Source organism: Ochotona princeps, chromosome 5 (assembly GCF_030435755.1).
Source record: "Ochotona princeps isolate mOchPri1 chromosome 5, mOchPri1.hap1, whole genome shotgun sequence".
Classification (NCBI taxonomy): domain Eukaryota; kingdom Metazoa; phylum Chordata; class Mammalia; order Lagomorpha; family Ochotonidae; genus Ochotona; species Ochotona princeps.
In genome coordinates, this window is record NC_080836.1 from 11,999,851 (window position 1) to 12,015,836 (window position 15,986).

Consider the following 15,986-nt stretch of genomic DNA (forward strand, 5'->3'; position numbering starts at 1 on the left):
AAGGAACACTGTATAACACAAACAAAGCAACATATGAAAACCCCAATGTTTACATCATACTAAATGCAAGCTTCTCCACTAAGATCTGCAACTACAGAAGGACGCTCGTTTTCCACTGCTATTCAGCGAAGTTTTGGAAGTCTACAGAGTTATGAAGTAAGAAAAACAAATTCAAGGCATTCAAATAGGAAATGAGGAATTGAAATCATCCCTGCTTGCACATGACACGCATCTCTATATTAGAGAACCAAAAGACTCAATCAAGAGACTACTGGAACCCTTAAAGAGACTTTGGCAAGGTAGCAAGATAAAAAAATTAATGAACACAAATCCATGGCACTAGTATACACAAATAACTCCATGACTGAGAAATAAATTGTTAAGCACAGTCTCCTTTAAAATATTGGCTGGGGCCTGGCGGCATGGCCTAGCGGCTAAAGTCCTCGCCTTGAACTCCCTGGGATCCCATATGAGCGCCGGTTCTAATCCCGGCAGCTCCGCTTCCCATCCAGCTCCCTGCCTGTGGCCTGGGGAAGCAGTCGAGGACGGCCCAAGGCTTTGGGACCCTGCACCCGCGTGGGAGACCTGGAAGAGGTTCCACGTTCCCGGCTTTGGATCGGCACACACCGGCCCGTTGCGGCTCACTTGGGGAGTGAATCATCGGACGGAAAATCTTCCTCTCTGTCTCTCCTCCTCTCTGTATATCTGGCTTTCCAATAAAAAAAAAAAAGTCTTAAAAAAAAAAAATAAAATAAAATATTGGCTGGCCCAGTGCAGTAGCCTAGGGATTGAGATCGTCGCCTAGCGAGCTAGGATACCATATGGGCGCCAATTTGTATCCCGGCTGCCCTGCTTTCCATTCAGCTCCCTGCTTGTGGCCTGGGAAAGCAGGACGGCCCAAAACTTGGGACCCTGCACCCACGTGGGAGACCCAGAGGAGGCTCCAGGCTCCTGGCTTTGGATCAGCTCAGCTCTGGCCATTGTGGCCACTTGGAGAATGAATCAACAGATGGAGGATCTTCCGCTCTGTCTCTCCTCCCTTCTGTATAACTGACTTTCCAATAAAAAAAATTAAAAAAAATCTTAAAAAAAAAATAAAATAGTGGAGAGCAATCTTAAATACCTTGGGATTAATCTAATCAAACATGTGGGACACCTCTTTGATGAAAACTACAAAACATAAAATGGAGAAACTTAAATGTTCCTGGATCAGCAGGATCAACATTATCAAACTGTAAACTATATTACCAAAAGTAAACTACAGATTCAACACAATCTCAATCAAAATCCCAACAACAGTTGTCAAGGAAATAGAAAACAAGATACAAAAATTCATCTGAAAACACAAGAGATCACGAATAGCCAGAGCTATCCTGAAGAATAAAAATCAAGCTGGAGGAATCACAATTTGAGGTCTGAAGATATACTACAGAGCAGTGATCATCAAAACAGTCTGGTAATGGTACAGAAACAAAGAAGATCAGTGGAACAGAATAGAAACATCAGAAGGTAGCCCAGACATGTACAGCCAACTAATCTTTGACAAGAATACTGAAAACAACCCAGAAGTCTCAACGGTGCTGAAAAAAAATGTCAGTTTCTTAACAAGGTTAAAACATACATCTATGATATGACCTGGTCATTCTATTCCTAATTATTTACCCCAGAAAAATCAAAACAAGTATCTACTCAAAGATTTTCATATGCATGAGTTTAACAGCTTGATAGTCCAACCTGGAAACGAGTTACAATATCATCAAATGAGTGTATAAACAAATTGTAATTCATCTGTACAATACAAATATTATTCCACAATAAAAAAGAAAGGAATTATCAACACAGTTCACATAAATGAATGCTTAAATTATGATGCTCAGTACAAGTAACTGTGACTAGAAAGAATACTTCATGTTCATCTCAATTTCTATTAAACCCCAGGAAATTCAAAGGAATCTACAGTGACAGAAATAAGTTGTTGCCTGAAGACAAGAGATTGACAGAAAAGGGTTAGAAGAGACCCGAGCAAAGTTTTAGGAGTGATGGAGATGCTTATTATCACAACTATGGGAAAGGACTCACTGCTATACGTATGTATGTATGTATTTCTAAAATAAGGTTAAAACTCCATCATACTTTATTATATTAATTATACCATTAAAGCCATTAAAATATGTAACACCTCTTAAAAGCATGCAGTTACCATATAGCAGGCCCTATCATTTCTGCTGAGAAATATGTAAAATTTGCTAGTATCAGTCCAATCTCTGCCTGTGGTAATAATGGCCTGAACGACAGGCATCGTTCTGCTGTTTGACAACCTTCTTCCCTCCCTGCTCCGTAAGGCTCCTTCCTTTTTCTTTCACTATCTTCATTGATCTACTGCTCTTTTATTTTGTTCAATATTGCTTTTATGATGGTGAGAAAAGAGTTAAATACCAACAAATGTGAGAATCTGCTATGCCTTTTTCCATTAATTGTGTTTGTTTATTCCCGTGGATTTTTTACACACTTTTACTATTTTTTTTGATGCGGGGGGAAGCTTGTAGCAAGCTTTATAATGTTACTTGGACTGAGATTACAAACTGGGTATATAAATGTTTGGAGCCTAAACATAAATATTTTCTGGGCTACATGTAAACATTTTTCTCAAGTACATATTGTATGAGTTAATCTAATACATTATGGTTAAGGGTTTGATTTACTCAAGATGGAAAATTCTTCTCTTATTTTGTGAAGCAAGAACAAATAAAAATGAGTAGCAACTGTCTTACTAGAGCACTATGAGTAACTTTTTCTATATAATTTTTTAATCTATCAGACATCACTTAAAAAACAGCTTTCTTAGACCCTGTAAGATTTCCATAAGTAAAATGATCAGCTAAATTTTTCAAATTTAGTTATACTCCAAAGGCTGAGGCCTTTAGAACAAGATAAAAGCTATCAACAATAAGGATATTTCAGAAACAATTTCAATGACTAAATCTCAGCTTACCAGAAGGCTGTTTTGAACTCCTTAGAATAAAGGAATTTGACAACTCAAATTTGCCAAATTCTAGATAAAAACTAAAATAACTGTCTACTCATGCAGAACATATTTTTGTTTATAAATAAATGTGTCAGAACAAAAAAAAGTTTTACGTATTTAGTAAAAAAAAAAAAAGAAAGAAAGAAAAAAGAAAATGCTAACATCTGGGGCCTGGTGTGGTAGTCTAATGGCTAAAGTCCTTGCCTTACACGTGCCAGGATCCCATATGGACACTGGTTCGTGTCCCGGCGGCCCTGCTTCTCATCCAGTTCCCTGCTTGTGGCCTGGGAAAGCAGCAGAGGATGGGCCCACAGCCTTGGCACCTTGCAACCATGTGGGAGACCTGGAAGAGGCTCCGGGCTCCTGGTTTTGGACTGGCTCAGCTCTGGCCACTGGGGCCACTTGAGGAGTGAATCAGCAGACGGAAGCTCTTTTTCTCTGTCTTTCTTCCTCTCTCTGTATTTCTGACTTTCCAATAAATATCTTAAAAAAAAAAAGTAAATGGTAACATCTGCCTATGTTATTAGTAAATGTTGTTAATTTACATGAAAAAATAATGACCTGAAATATAGTCAGTAGGATAGGATTCTTGAACTGGTTGCACAACACAACTTATACAACTTTTTACTGATATTTTTTTTTCATTTTTAAATTATCATTATCATTTTATGATACAGTTCCACAGACCCTGGGATCTCTGCCACCCCCCTCCCTCATACTCCCTCTCCCAATGAGTCCCCATATACTGATAAAGATTTAAGAGACTATAGTCCATTGGGATTTTTGACTCACTAGGCATGTGAGTAAAAAAAAAATTCCATGGTTTCATACACTAAAACTACAAGGTAGGGAAAAAAAAATTAACCAATACTAAAGTGATACTTACCAGTACCGGAATTTTGAACCCAGTGTAAAATAATGTGCAAAAAAGTTCTTCTGAGGTGGAAGCGGTCTGTCCAAACGGAAGAATGTGTGATGTTCTACACATGCTTTCCATAAATTTTTACAAGCTCGGTAATTCACCATATTAAATCCCAATAACGTTTCTCTAGATTCATGCTGTAATAAATCACAAGATGCAGAGAACACCAAGAGCGCATCAGTATGTAGTTCCATTAGGTTTACTTTTGGCAGATAACTTGTTCTTAGTGACCCCCCTAAGATCTCTTTTTGTTACTCAATAAAAAAGCAGTGAAACAAATGGAAAGGCTTATTAAATGTGACCCTTATTGAGCAATATTACAAATCAGAAACTTTTACATTAGATCACAGTGAGAGGTTTAAAAGCTTATATATTTAGCATGTATTGGTAAATAATTTCACTGAAGCAGGCTACAAAGTGAATTACTATTCTCATTTTCACCACTACATACATGGATTCACAAAAATGCTTTAAGGTCTACCTTGTATTATTCAATATGATGTTTCTGGTATGCACACATATGGGTATAAAGCAGTAACTCACTTATTTAAATACATCACTGCTTATTTACCCCCTTGGGGAGAGGAGAATAATCATGCTATAAATCTATATTTCTATATGTTGTCTGGAATACATGAACATATACTTTTGCCATTGAGTCCTATGATATTCATATGTTCACCTTTACTACAAAATGCTCAACAGTTTTCTAGAATGGTTAGATGAAAACATATTCCTTCCTCATAGCAATGTGTGTGCCACATACTCACAACCACTATCATCTTTCTGTGTTACTTCTTTGGTGCCTACGTACACGTAGCACACTATGGTTATAATTTGTAACTTCATGAAGACTAACAGGGTTAACATCTTTTCATGTTGGTGGTCATGAGGAAACCCTCATGTGTGAAGTGCAGGGTCAAGTTACTAACATATGGGCTATACACATAACACTAAGGATTTATATAATTTGCATATTACATATATATGTACTTGTTCGCTGTTAAAATAATGTCTTTTAATGATCAGGTTTTTTACATTTAAGGTTAAGAAGGTTTAATTCCGTATCTTATTAATGAAATCTCTGCCCATCACAGTGTCATGAAAATGCTGTCCACAGATAAATCAGAAAAACTGTCAACGTACAAGTAATAAACTGTCATAAGAGAAGGTAATATGCTTCAAACATTGAATCTTGATCAGCAGGAAATCAATTCTGAGTTACAGCTAACAACTGTTTTACATGCAAAACATTCTACATCATGTAGAACGATGAAGTGTCCCATGGTGAGTATGTTGCGGTAATGCTATTCAGCAACATCTTGAATACATACACCTCTCCCCATCTCTGATAGCTGGGATACTCTCAAAAATGTCCATACGTGATTTTGACATTCCAAGAATTGCATTTGGAATGTGACAATCTTCCCCCAGTTTGTAAACAATGAGCCAAAATGTATTAGGAGATAAACAGATTCCATGAAGTTTTGACTTCTTTACAAACTTGTTTTGACAGGTTACTCTTTAAAAAAGGCATTTTCTTTATTTTTTGGAAGGGAAAGAGAGACAGACATTTGTCATCTCCTGGTTCTAAATACCTATCAATGGTTGTGGCTTAGCCAACCGAAGCTAGGTGGCAGTACTTGGACCATCATATGTGGCCTGCCAGGCACATTAGTAGGAAGCAGGAATAGAGAGTGGAGCTGGGATTCCAACCCAGGCACTCCGATATGAAATATGGGCATCCCATGTTGTATCCTAACAGTTGAGCAAAACGTCTGTCTCCCATTCAATAAAGTTCATGTACTTAAAAACAAAGAAATGCTTTAGAGAGAAAAAGGGTAGCTTTCTGTAGAGATTATCTATACACTATCTTTAGTTATTCAAATCTTATTGTTGCTGTTAACTGTGGTTAAACACATTCCAAACTGACACACTACCTAAACAATGAGTGTGTAACCCAAGTGATATAGTTGGTAAATTACCAAGTATTACAGTAAGTTCTAAATAAGTGTCAGATATTATAATATCATTATTTATAATAATACTAATCTAAACTGACTCCCACAGTGCCAATGTTATTCTAGTAACTAAAAATATGCTAATAACTGAAAAAAAATCATGAGAATACAAATGAGAATAACATTTCTCTTTTGGGAGGATTAATGATCGAAGTGGAAATCAGTAACATCAGCCTACGGGGAGAGATAACATTTTACATGCTCATCTGTGAAGTGTCGATTCGGCATATTCACTTTATCAGACTGTATATTTAAAATCTGTACTTCTCCAAGATATATTTCATTTTAACAAAATTTATCTTGGGATAAAACCTTCCATATTTTATAAATGATAAACCATATTATTCATAAAATGCAACTGATTCACACATTTTGTGTGCACAACCATATTGAAATCTGCATTAATATGACAAGATTTTTCAAATTTTTAGAACATAAATCAAATGACAAAATCAGTGAAATTTGATGAAAGATAACTTACAAGATGAAATTACTGTTGACACTGTACTTACCATTACAATTACCTGTCCTTCACATATAAAAAGACCACTACTACTCTAGCATCTGGAGGAAATGTTCTGTAAGTTCGTGAACTAGAGGCCTGACACTCAGTTTCCCTAAAATGAAACAAGCTAATTCATTAAAGCAAGTGGTATAAAATCAGTAGAAAAGAAAAAGACATAAAATGCCCAGTTACTACTCTCATGAACGGATGCTGGGGACCAACAATGAACATTAAGCACGACAAATCCATTCCTAAGTTCAAGAGCTAGCAGATGCGATGAGTAGAAGAGTCACAGGTGCATCAGAGAAACAAGTACATCTAGTCAAAGTGGGCTGTTACCAAAACTGGTATGTGCACTTTCACTTGCTTGTAAAGAAAAAGTTCTCTCATGAATGACTGAAGACTCTTAAGACTCCATTTATATCACTTATTAGATCAATACTCACCAATTCTTTTCTAAGTTGAATAAAAAACTGTTTGCACTTAAATGAAATTTTTACAATCTTCAACCTGAACAAAAGAGAACAGAATACTTAAATACTGAATAAAGATGAAAATAGTGCAAGTTTTCAGAATTACAAACTGATGTGAGTATAAACTTAGTAATAGTTATTTTATGATATACTACTATTATCACTCACACAGTACATAAAAATTTGAAGTTTTGGGTGCTTCATGGGAAAATGATCAGAATCTATATGCTTAAACAAGGAAAATCTTGTCATAATAACTAGTGTGGACTATATATCTCCCAATTTTATATCTTTAGAAATAATTAAAAATGCATCCCCAAACCAAAATTTTTTTAAGAAAGAAATCATTTAAACAATTTTTAATGGGTCTGGTGCAATGGTTCAATTAACTAATCCTCTGCCTTGCAGTGGCGGTATTCCATACAGGTGCCTGTTCGTATCCCAGCTCCTTCACTTCACTTTCAACTCCCTGCTTGAGGTCTGGAAAAAAGCAGTAAAGGATGGCCCAAAGCCTTGTGACCCTGAACCCACTTGGGACACCCAGAGGAGTTTCTTGGATCCTGGCTTACTCACTGGCTCAACTTTGGCCTTCTCGACCATTTGGGGACTAAGCCAGCAGATGTATCTACTTCTTTCTGTGAAATTGCCTTTCCAAGTAAGAATAAATAAAACTTTAAACAAAAATATTATTTATTTAAAATGTTTCTATTTAAAGTAATACTTGAGGAAAAATGTAAGATTTTAGATTTTATGGCAATGACTAAAATGTATTTGATTTTAAAATTTTATACATTTCTACACATTGTTTTTCTTATTTGCATCCCATAGGGCGTAAGAGTTCTCAAATTTCTAATAACCATAAAACTTACGTTTTGATCTTACTTAGCAATCTTGCTTTGAGATCATCTCCTCATCTACTAACTTGACCTTTTCCTGGTAATTCTAATTTTGGATCTTAACTCATGGCTTTATCCATCCAAGAAACTTTAAGCACTAGCTATGATCAACTTCTCATTCCTCAATCACTTGAGGAAGCAAATGCATGAGTCAGATGCAAGCATGTTCATTTAAAGTGGCTTAGGTTTCTTCCAATAAAAATAATAAGTAAATCTTTAGAAGAAATAAATCATTTAAAATGGCTTAGGTTTCAGAATAAGATATTTTACTTTTGTATCTTGAGCTTTCACGGCAATTTAGCAGCATGAGGTAACTCTTCTGTTGCATGACAGAGGGCATTTTTCTGGGAAGGGGCAAGACTGAATAAAACAGACTGTTTATGGGAAGCAAGAAAGTTATGTGCCACAATTCAAAAATCACCGAATAAAGTTCTAAACACATTTTAGAAGTTATATGTTAAAAAGAGCCATCAAACAAGTGACAAATAGAAACAAACAAACAAAAAAATTACTCTTCCAAAAGACCAGGAAAAACTCTGAGTTTCAAATTACCCCAAGGTCAAAATCCTAGAAAAACATCAAACAAGGAATAAGAATCTTTTTATAAGAACTAGGTATTCTTTGCACAAAACCTATTTTGTGTAACTTGCATTTTCTCATACATATATCCTGTTAATATATAATAGTGCATTTTTCAGGAAAAAAGCAAATACAAGCACTGAAATGCTATCCATTTTGTACAATAATAACCATAGCTGTAGGTTTCCTCTTATCTCAACAAGCCTTTTCTATCTGTTCAATGCTTTTACTTTCAAATGTTCTCTCTTTAGTCTTTAAGTCTCTTGTAAATAGTACAAAGATTGATCTTTAAAATAGATTTTTAATAATCCAAAGACAGAGAAAAAAACCATAGGCAAATGAAGAAATGTCCAATATTTTCAGCCATTCAGGAAATGCAAATAAAAAGGACAATGAGAAATCACTTCAAACCAGAATGGTTTGTAATGTAAAGGTGAGATAACGTAGCTATGTTTGGAAAATTTGGCAAATTCAGCAACGTCACTCCTAATTATATCCCCAACAGAAATGAAAACACAGGTTCATATAAAAATTTGCCCGGAATGTTCCTACTAGCATTCTCTCTTTAAAAAAATTTATTTATTTATTTGAAAGAGTTATAGTTTGGGGCAGGGAGACAGATCTTCCATTCACTGGTTCATTTCCCACAAGGTCCCCGTGGCCAGGGTTGGTCTAGGATAAAACTAGTTTTGGAGCTTTTCCTGTCTCCCATCAGGGCTGCAAGGACCCAAGCACTTGAGCCATTTTCTCCTATTATTCCCAGAATATTAGCAGGGAGCTGGATCAGAAGTGAAGCAGCCAGGACTTGGTTCAGGGCACTAATGATATGCTGGTGTCGCAAGCAACAGGTTAACTCATTACATAATAACTCTGGCCCTGATAGTTTTCTTAATAGACTAAAAGTGGAACAGTCAATGAAATGATAAACAAAATGCAGTATAATCACAGAACAGAGTATCACTCAGCAACAAAATGAAATGCCTTAACAACATATGTTTCATATGAATCTCAAAACAACATTAAACAAAAGAGGGCAATCACAAAAGACTACAATGCATGACCTCATTTAACAAACTACCCAGAACAGGTATATCCATAGACAAAGTGATTAATGATTACCTAGGTCTGGGATGGGTGGAAGACAGAGCAAGGGATGGGGAATCACACCCAAAGGTACAGGACACATTTTGGGAGTAATGTAAATATTTGAAAATTAGAATATGGTAGTTTTGCACTCTGCATACAAATTTAAAAAGCACTGAATTACATCATTTTACATATAATATGTAGTACATATAATATGAATAGTCATTTTTAAAAAACCCAGTTTGAAAATCTTTCAGTTTGAAAGTCCAACATAGTTTTGGTAATAGGTGATCTATTTGGATTTTTCCCTACCACACTATTTTCTGCTAACTGTCCAAAGTTTTCCATGCTTCTAAAGGAACTAAAAAATATGCAAGTCATTTTGCATTACTTCAGTCATGATCTTTGACATTGTTCATTTTCCTCCTTATTTTTAATCACTTTACTGCTCATGACTGACATGAAAGTTATATGGTTGAATCATGATTTGTCAATTTGACATATGAATAAACGTATCAGCTCACCATCACAATCAACAAAGTCAGTGTATTTATCATTCGTAAAGATCCTTCTTGAATCTCAGTAATCCTCCTTTGGAATCCCACTCCAATCCTCACGTTCCAGACAACCAGTGATATACTTTCTGTCACAGATTAGGCTGCATCTTCTAAACTTCATATAAACAAAGTTACACTATGTACTCTTGACTGTCATTAACTCAATTATTTGAAGATCTTCTACACTGCTATGCTATCCATTTTTTGTGTGCTCATATATTATTATTATTGAGGTAACATTTTATATTTACACTATGGTCAAAGACCTGATGTCTTAGTAAAATTGGTGTATGTACGGAATGCCAGCTATGCAAGTGGTGGCTTAATTAATTGTTCCAGAGCCAGCTTCTCCTCTGAGGAACTTTTAATACTCACAAAGCAGATCTATAGGCAACAAATTCCCCCAATCTTAGCATGTTTGTGAAAATTTCTCTTTGCTTTCTGAAGGATATCTTCTAGACACAGACTTCTAGGTTGGTGATTTTTCTTCCAACATTTTAAAGCATTTCATTCCATCTTCTTGTGGGGGAAGGCATTGCTTTTACTTACTTATTTACTTTTTATTTATTTTCCATTTTGCTTCTTTCAAGATTTTTTTTCCTCCTTGAATTTCTCTAGTTATATGATATAGGGCTGTAGATGTTTTCAGTGCTTAATCTATTTGGATAATTTCTGAACTTCAAGGTCTTTGGTAATTAATTTTGGAAAATATTATCTGCAAATACTTCTGTTACTAACTTATTGTTTCTGTTATTCTCATTAAATGAGTTAAATATTTTATGTGATTTGATTTTTCTCTTTGCTTTTCAGTTTCCAAAATCTACAGGGCACATCCTAAAGCTCCCACGTTCTTTCTTGGCTGTGTGTAATTGCTAAGATCATTGAAGTCATTCTTCGTCTCTAATGCAATGTTTCTGATTTCTAGCCTCTGTTCGACTCTCATAGGATTTCTATTTCTCTGCCTATGTTACTCATTTATTTACGCATACTGTGCAATTTTGCATTAGGAGTCTTCGCTTATAAATTGCTACTCAAAATTCCTGGTATTAGACTTATAAAACTTTTGCCATCTGAGTTTGGTTCTGATGCTTGTTTTAACTTTCTTATTTTTTGCCTGCTAGTAATGCTTTGCTGCAAGCTCAATGTAAAATATATAAGCAAAAGAAAAATAGGAAATAGGGTTTTATGGTTGAGGTTTTTTTTCTCTGGCAGGGGTAAGGCAATCTTCACTGTGGTAAACACATTGTAGGTGTCACAGTAAGCTATAATTTCCCCTATACTCTTGTTTTTGTTTCCCTACGAACTCCTATCTGTTGGTTTGCTCTGCACATGGCTACAGTAGTTGTGGCTGGGGCCAAGCCAAATTCAGGAGTCTGAAACTCAGTCTGGGTCTCCCAAGTCATGACATGGACATGCACACGAGTTATCACTTGCTGCTTGCTGCCCATTTTCAGGAAGGTGGAACTGGAAACAGAATTGACTTGAATTCAGGCACTCTGATGAGATGTGGACAGCCCAACAGGTCTTAAACCCTGCACTAGATGTCTACCACAGGAATAATTCTTTAACCATAGGATTAGATCTTAGCCATCTAGAGGTCTGCGGCCCTTGGTTGTGACCTTCAGGATTCTTGCCATTCCCTCATTAGAAGTGGGGGGTCAGGGCAGGGCAGCAAAAACTGGAGTCTAGATTGGATAGTTCCTACCTTTGGCAGAGGATTTTGCCCTCTGCTAAAATCTTTGTGGGTTAAGTACAGGTCAAACAGTTTTCCTTGAGAGCAGGCCTTTCTTAAAGATGAGAGAAAGCATGTGGCTCAGTGGTCAGGGGCTAGACAACACTTGGGATGCCTGCGCAGGAGGCCCACAACATGAGGATATGTCAGTGTGGTGGGGGAGCAGGGCTTTGTCATCTGTGTATAGCCAATGGCCTGACAATTCACTTTGAAACCATCAAATCCAGCAGCACCTGCTGCATTTTTAACGGTGGGCAGCAAGAACCCAGTACTCTTTTTGGGCCACTAATTTTGTGTCCAGCCCCACTGCTTTGTATAACCATACCTACAAACTCCACCACTTAACAACAAAATGGCATATGTTGCCTCTTTCATACGACGTCTTTCAGATATTTGTTGGCTTCTTGTGCATGCACATCCTTGAAGGCCTGGGAATTTCAAGGTATTCTTAAAGAGAATATGAAGACTGAACCTCCTGATTTGCATGATTTTGGTGGAATTTTCTGGATCATCTGAGGCCACTTAGAGGGAAGAGGAAGTTATAGATAAGACATTTAAGAAATATGTTGCCTTTATAACCCCATATTTTAAGAAGTAAAATAAGCATACATTTGATGATCAATAAACTATTAATTTCTTTGCAAATCAGCAGATACTTGGCCTTAAGTCCTGGTGAGCCATTTATAAAACATTAATGTGGTAATACATAATGCACGGAATAGTTAGGATTAGGATAAGTCCTACTATTTCATAATGATGTGAATTTGCTAGCTTAATAACATCAAGTCTATTTAAATTATTTTGAAGATTTATTTATTTGAAAGGCAGAATAGAAAGACAGAGTCAGAGAGATAGTCCATCTCATGGGTTCACTACCCACCCTGACAGTTGCATTAGCTAGAGCTGGGCCATATCAAAATCATGAGCCAGAATTCTATCCTGGTCTCCTTAGTGACTAGCAGGAGCTCAAGTACCTGGGTCACCTGCACTGCCCTTCCAGAAACATTAACAGGAAGCTGGATGTAAAACGGAGTACCCAAATTTTGAATTGGTGATTGGATGTGGGATATCAGCATTACAAGCAATGCCTTAACCTGCAGTGTCACAACATTTGGCCCATTTTACTTTAATAACTGAAAATAAAAACTTAAAATGCTATTATTGAGGAGTTTATAATCAACAAGTGCTCACATATTTTTTTGAAAGCCTAACTCACATATTAAGTACCAAGAAATGCAAGAGAACTTTCAGAGGCTCATGAAAAATTTGTATTATCTTTTGTTTTTACTTTATTTGAATAAAAAAAAAAGACTGCAAGATACAATGGGAGAGAAAGACAGAGAGTAAGTGGCTCAAACTTCCAAAGCCAGCAAAAATCAGGAAAAGCCAGGGCTGAGCCAGACTGAAGCTGGGAGCTGAACACTCAATTCAGGTTGCCCTTGTGAATTGCATCATCTGATTCCACTCAGGTTGCAAATTAGCAGGAAGCTGGAATCAGGTACTAGAGCTAGAATTTGAAATTGAACTCAAATACCCTGATATATGAGATGCAGGGGTCTTAACTACTTGACCAAATAAATGCCCGCCCAGCACATCATCTTTTAAAATTCCATTTTCTGCAAACTTGTTGAATCTTCCTGAGTTTTATTTTGTAATTCTAAACTTCCTCCAAGAATATTTACCTATAAAACACCAACTTCTCAGCATATAATGTTCAAGATTGTTCATTATCTAAATCCAATTTCCCCCCCAAGTCACTTCGTCCTAAATTCTTGCTTTTCTGTGTATTTCCTAAACCAGAAAAACTGAAGGAAAATGTAAACCAAGCATCCCACCATCCCACATTTAACTTGCCATTTTAAAATGCATTATATCTGTGTAAATTTTTTATACTTCTAACCCTGATCATGCTATTTATACTGCTCAGTTTCACTTTCCCCTTTCAAAGGAGGAAATTTCTATTCCTCTAAAAGCCATCTCCGGGGCTGATGCAGTGGCACAGCAAGCTGATCCTGTTTCCGGTACCAGCATCCCATATGGACACCAATTCTTGTATATGCTGCTCCACTTCCGATTCAGCTCCAAGCTAAAGGCCAAGGAAAGCAATATAGGATGATTCAAGTTTCCAGAGCTCCTGCACCCATGTTGGAGACCTGGAGAAAGCTCCTCACTCCTGGGTTCAGAATGGCTTAGCTCTAGCTATTGCAGTCACGTGGGGCATGAACCAGAGGATGAAAGATCTCTGTCTCTCTCCTTTGCAAATCCAGGTATAAATGAATCCTTTCTAAATTAATTTTTTAAAGATTTATTTATTTTTATTGAAAAGGCAGATTTACATAGAGAAAGATCTTCTGTCTGTTGGTTCACTCCCCAAGTGGCCAAATGGCTGGAGCTTAGTCAATCCGAAGCCAGAAGCCAGGAACTTCTTTTGGGTCTCCCATGTGCATGCAGGTTCCCAAGGCTTTGGGTCGTCCTCGACTGCTTTCCCAGGCCACAAGTATGGAGCTGGATGGGAAGTGGAGCAGCCGGGACACATACTGGTGCCTATGTGGAATCCTGGCGTGTTCAGGGCCAAGGATTTAGCCACTGAACCATCACACCAGGTCCAAATAAATGATTCATTAAAAACAAACAAAAAATGCATTTTGGCTAGAGCAGCCAGTGAAATACACAGCACAAAGATTTTATTCTTTTTTCTTTCCAGAGCAGTCAATAACTATTCCAGAATCTCTTAGTAACAAACATATACTCATGTGTTACAGACTTTTAAAAACATAAATCAAGGCTGTTGTTAAAACAATCTCATCTGAAAAGAATTTATTCCTGGCTTGCCATTTATATAAAATATGAAATTAATAAAAACATAAAACTGGTGTGGGCATCTTATGTGGTAGCTGAGATGTCACCTGGGATCCCTGCATCACAAATGGGAGTACCTGGGTTCAAGTCCCAGTTCAGCTCCTGATTTCAGTGTCTGGTAACTATCCTCCCTGGGGACAGCAGCTGATAGAATAGCTGGGTCCCTGCCACGCATGTAGGGAAACCAGGATTGAGTTTCTGGCTCTTAGGGTCAGCCTGGCTCAGACCTAGATATGGGCATTTAGGGAGAGAACAAGCAGGTAAAAGTTCTCTTCTCTCGCTCAACTAAATAAATAATTTTAAATAGGTTTAAAAGAAGAAGAAAAAAAAGGTAGGTATGTATAGAATATACTTGTATTAATTCAGAATTTTTTTTCACATATAAGATAAAAACTTGTCATTACAAAAATTCAAAATAATTCTCTTCTCTGAAGTACCTAAAATACATTTTCTTACTGCATTTTGTACTTAATTTCTGCATGCCATAGTATCTGCACTTAAAGGCAAGAACTATATCTTCAATTGTTTGGTTTTCTGTACTTAAAATTTCAGCATTTTAATTACATAGGAAATAATTAAAATAAGGTCCGAGATGAAAACATTAAATGATTCCAGTTTTCATAGATGAACTTATAGAGGAACAATATATATAATCCATACAATGCCTGAACTCCAAGTGAATAATTCAGTGAGTTTTGACAAATGTACCTAGTGGTACAATGACTACCCACAGCAGTTGCGTCATAGTTCCATCATCCTCAGAAGGGCTCTTGGTACCTCTAGGCAGTGAATGAGCTCTGCTAATTTTTAGTTCCTGGTAAACACTGACATTTTTGTGTCCATAATCTGTTCCCAAGTATTTCACATAAATTGGAAACAACCAGTAATGTCTCCAGTGCCTACTAGCTTCTACTTATCATAATGTTTTTCAGAGTAGAATCATCCACATGGTTCATTTATTTCCAGTGATAAACATAATTGCATTGGCTGTATGATCACTTGTTTATTCTTTCAGTGCTAGACATTTGGATTTTCCTTTTATGTTGTGATGATGAACACTGTAGCTATGAATACTAATGTACACATTCACACACAAATTAAGGTTTTCCTGAATAGATAACTAGGACCAGACTTGGCTAGATAATATGGTAGAAAAGAAATCATGAATAACTTTAAAGAAGTTGCCAAACTGTTTTTCAAAGTGGTGTATTATTTTGCACTCCACCAGAAATGTATGAAATTTCTAGGTTCTCATTTTCTTGCCATCATTTTGTACTGTTAGTTTTTTGAACTACAGTCACCTCAGTTTAAATTTTATTAGTGAAGGGAAT

At 36.5% G+C, this 15,986-nt stretch overlaps 1 protein-coding gene across 4 annotated transcripts in view; it reads right to left on the reverse strand.

Moving 5' to 3' along the window:
• Nucleotides 1-15,986, reverse strand: part of PTPN4 (protein tyrosine phosphatase non-receptor type 4) — a 176,368-nt gene that overhangs the window by 55,637 nt on the left and 104,745 nt on the right. For all 4 annotated transcript variants that reach the window (XM_058664392.1, XM_058664390.1, XM_058664391.1 and 1 more), the window contains 2 exons: nt 6,920-6,983; nt 3,912-4,084 (listed from right to left, as the gene is read on the reverse strand). In XM_058664392.1, the coding sequence (XP_058520375.1) occupies nt 3,912-4,084; nt 6,920-6,983 (237 nt within the window). The remainder of the gene's footprint in view (nt 1-3,911; nt 4,085-6,919; nt 6,984-15,986) is intronic.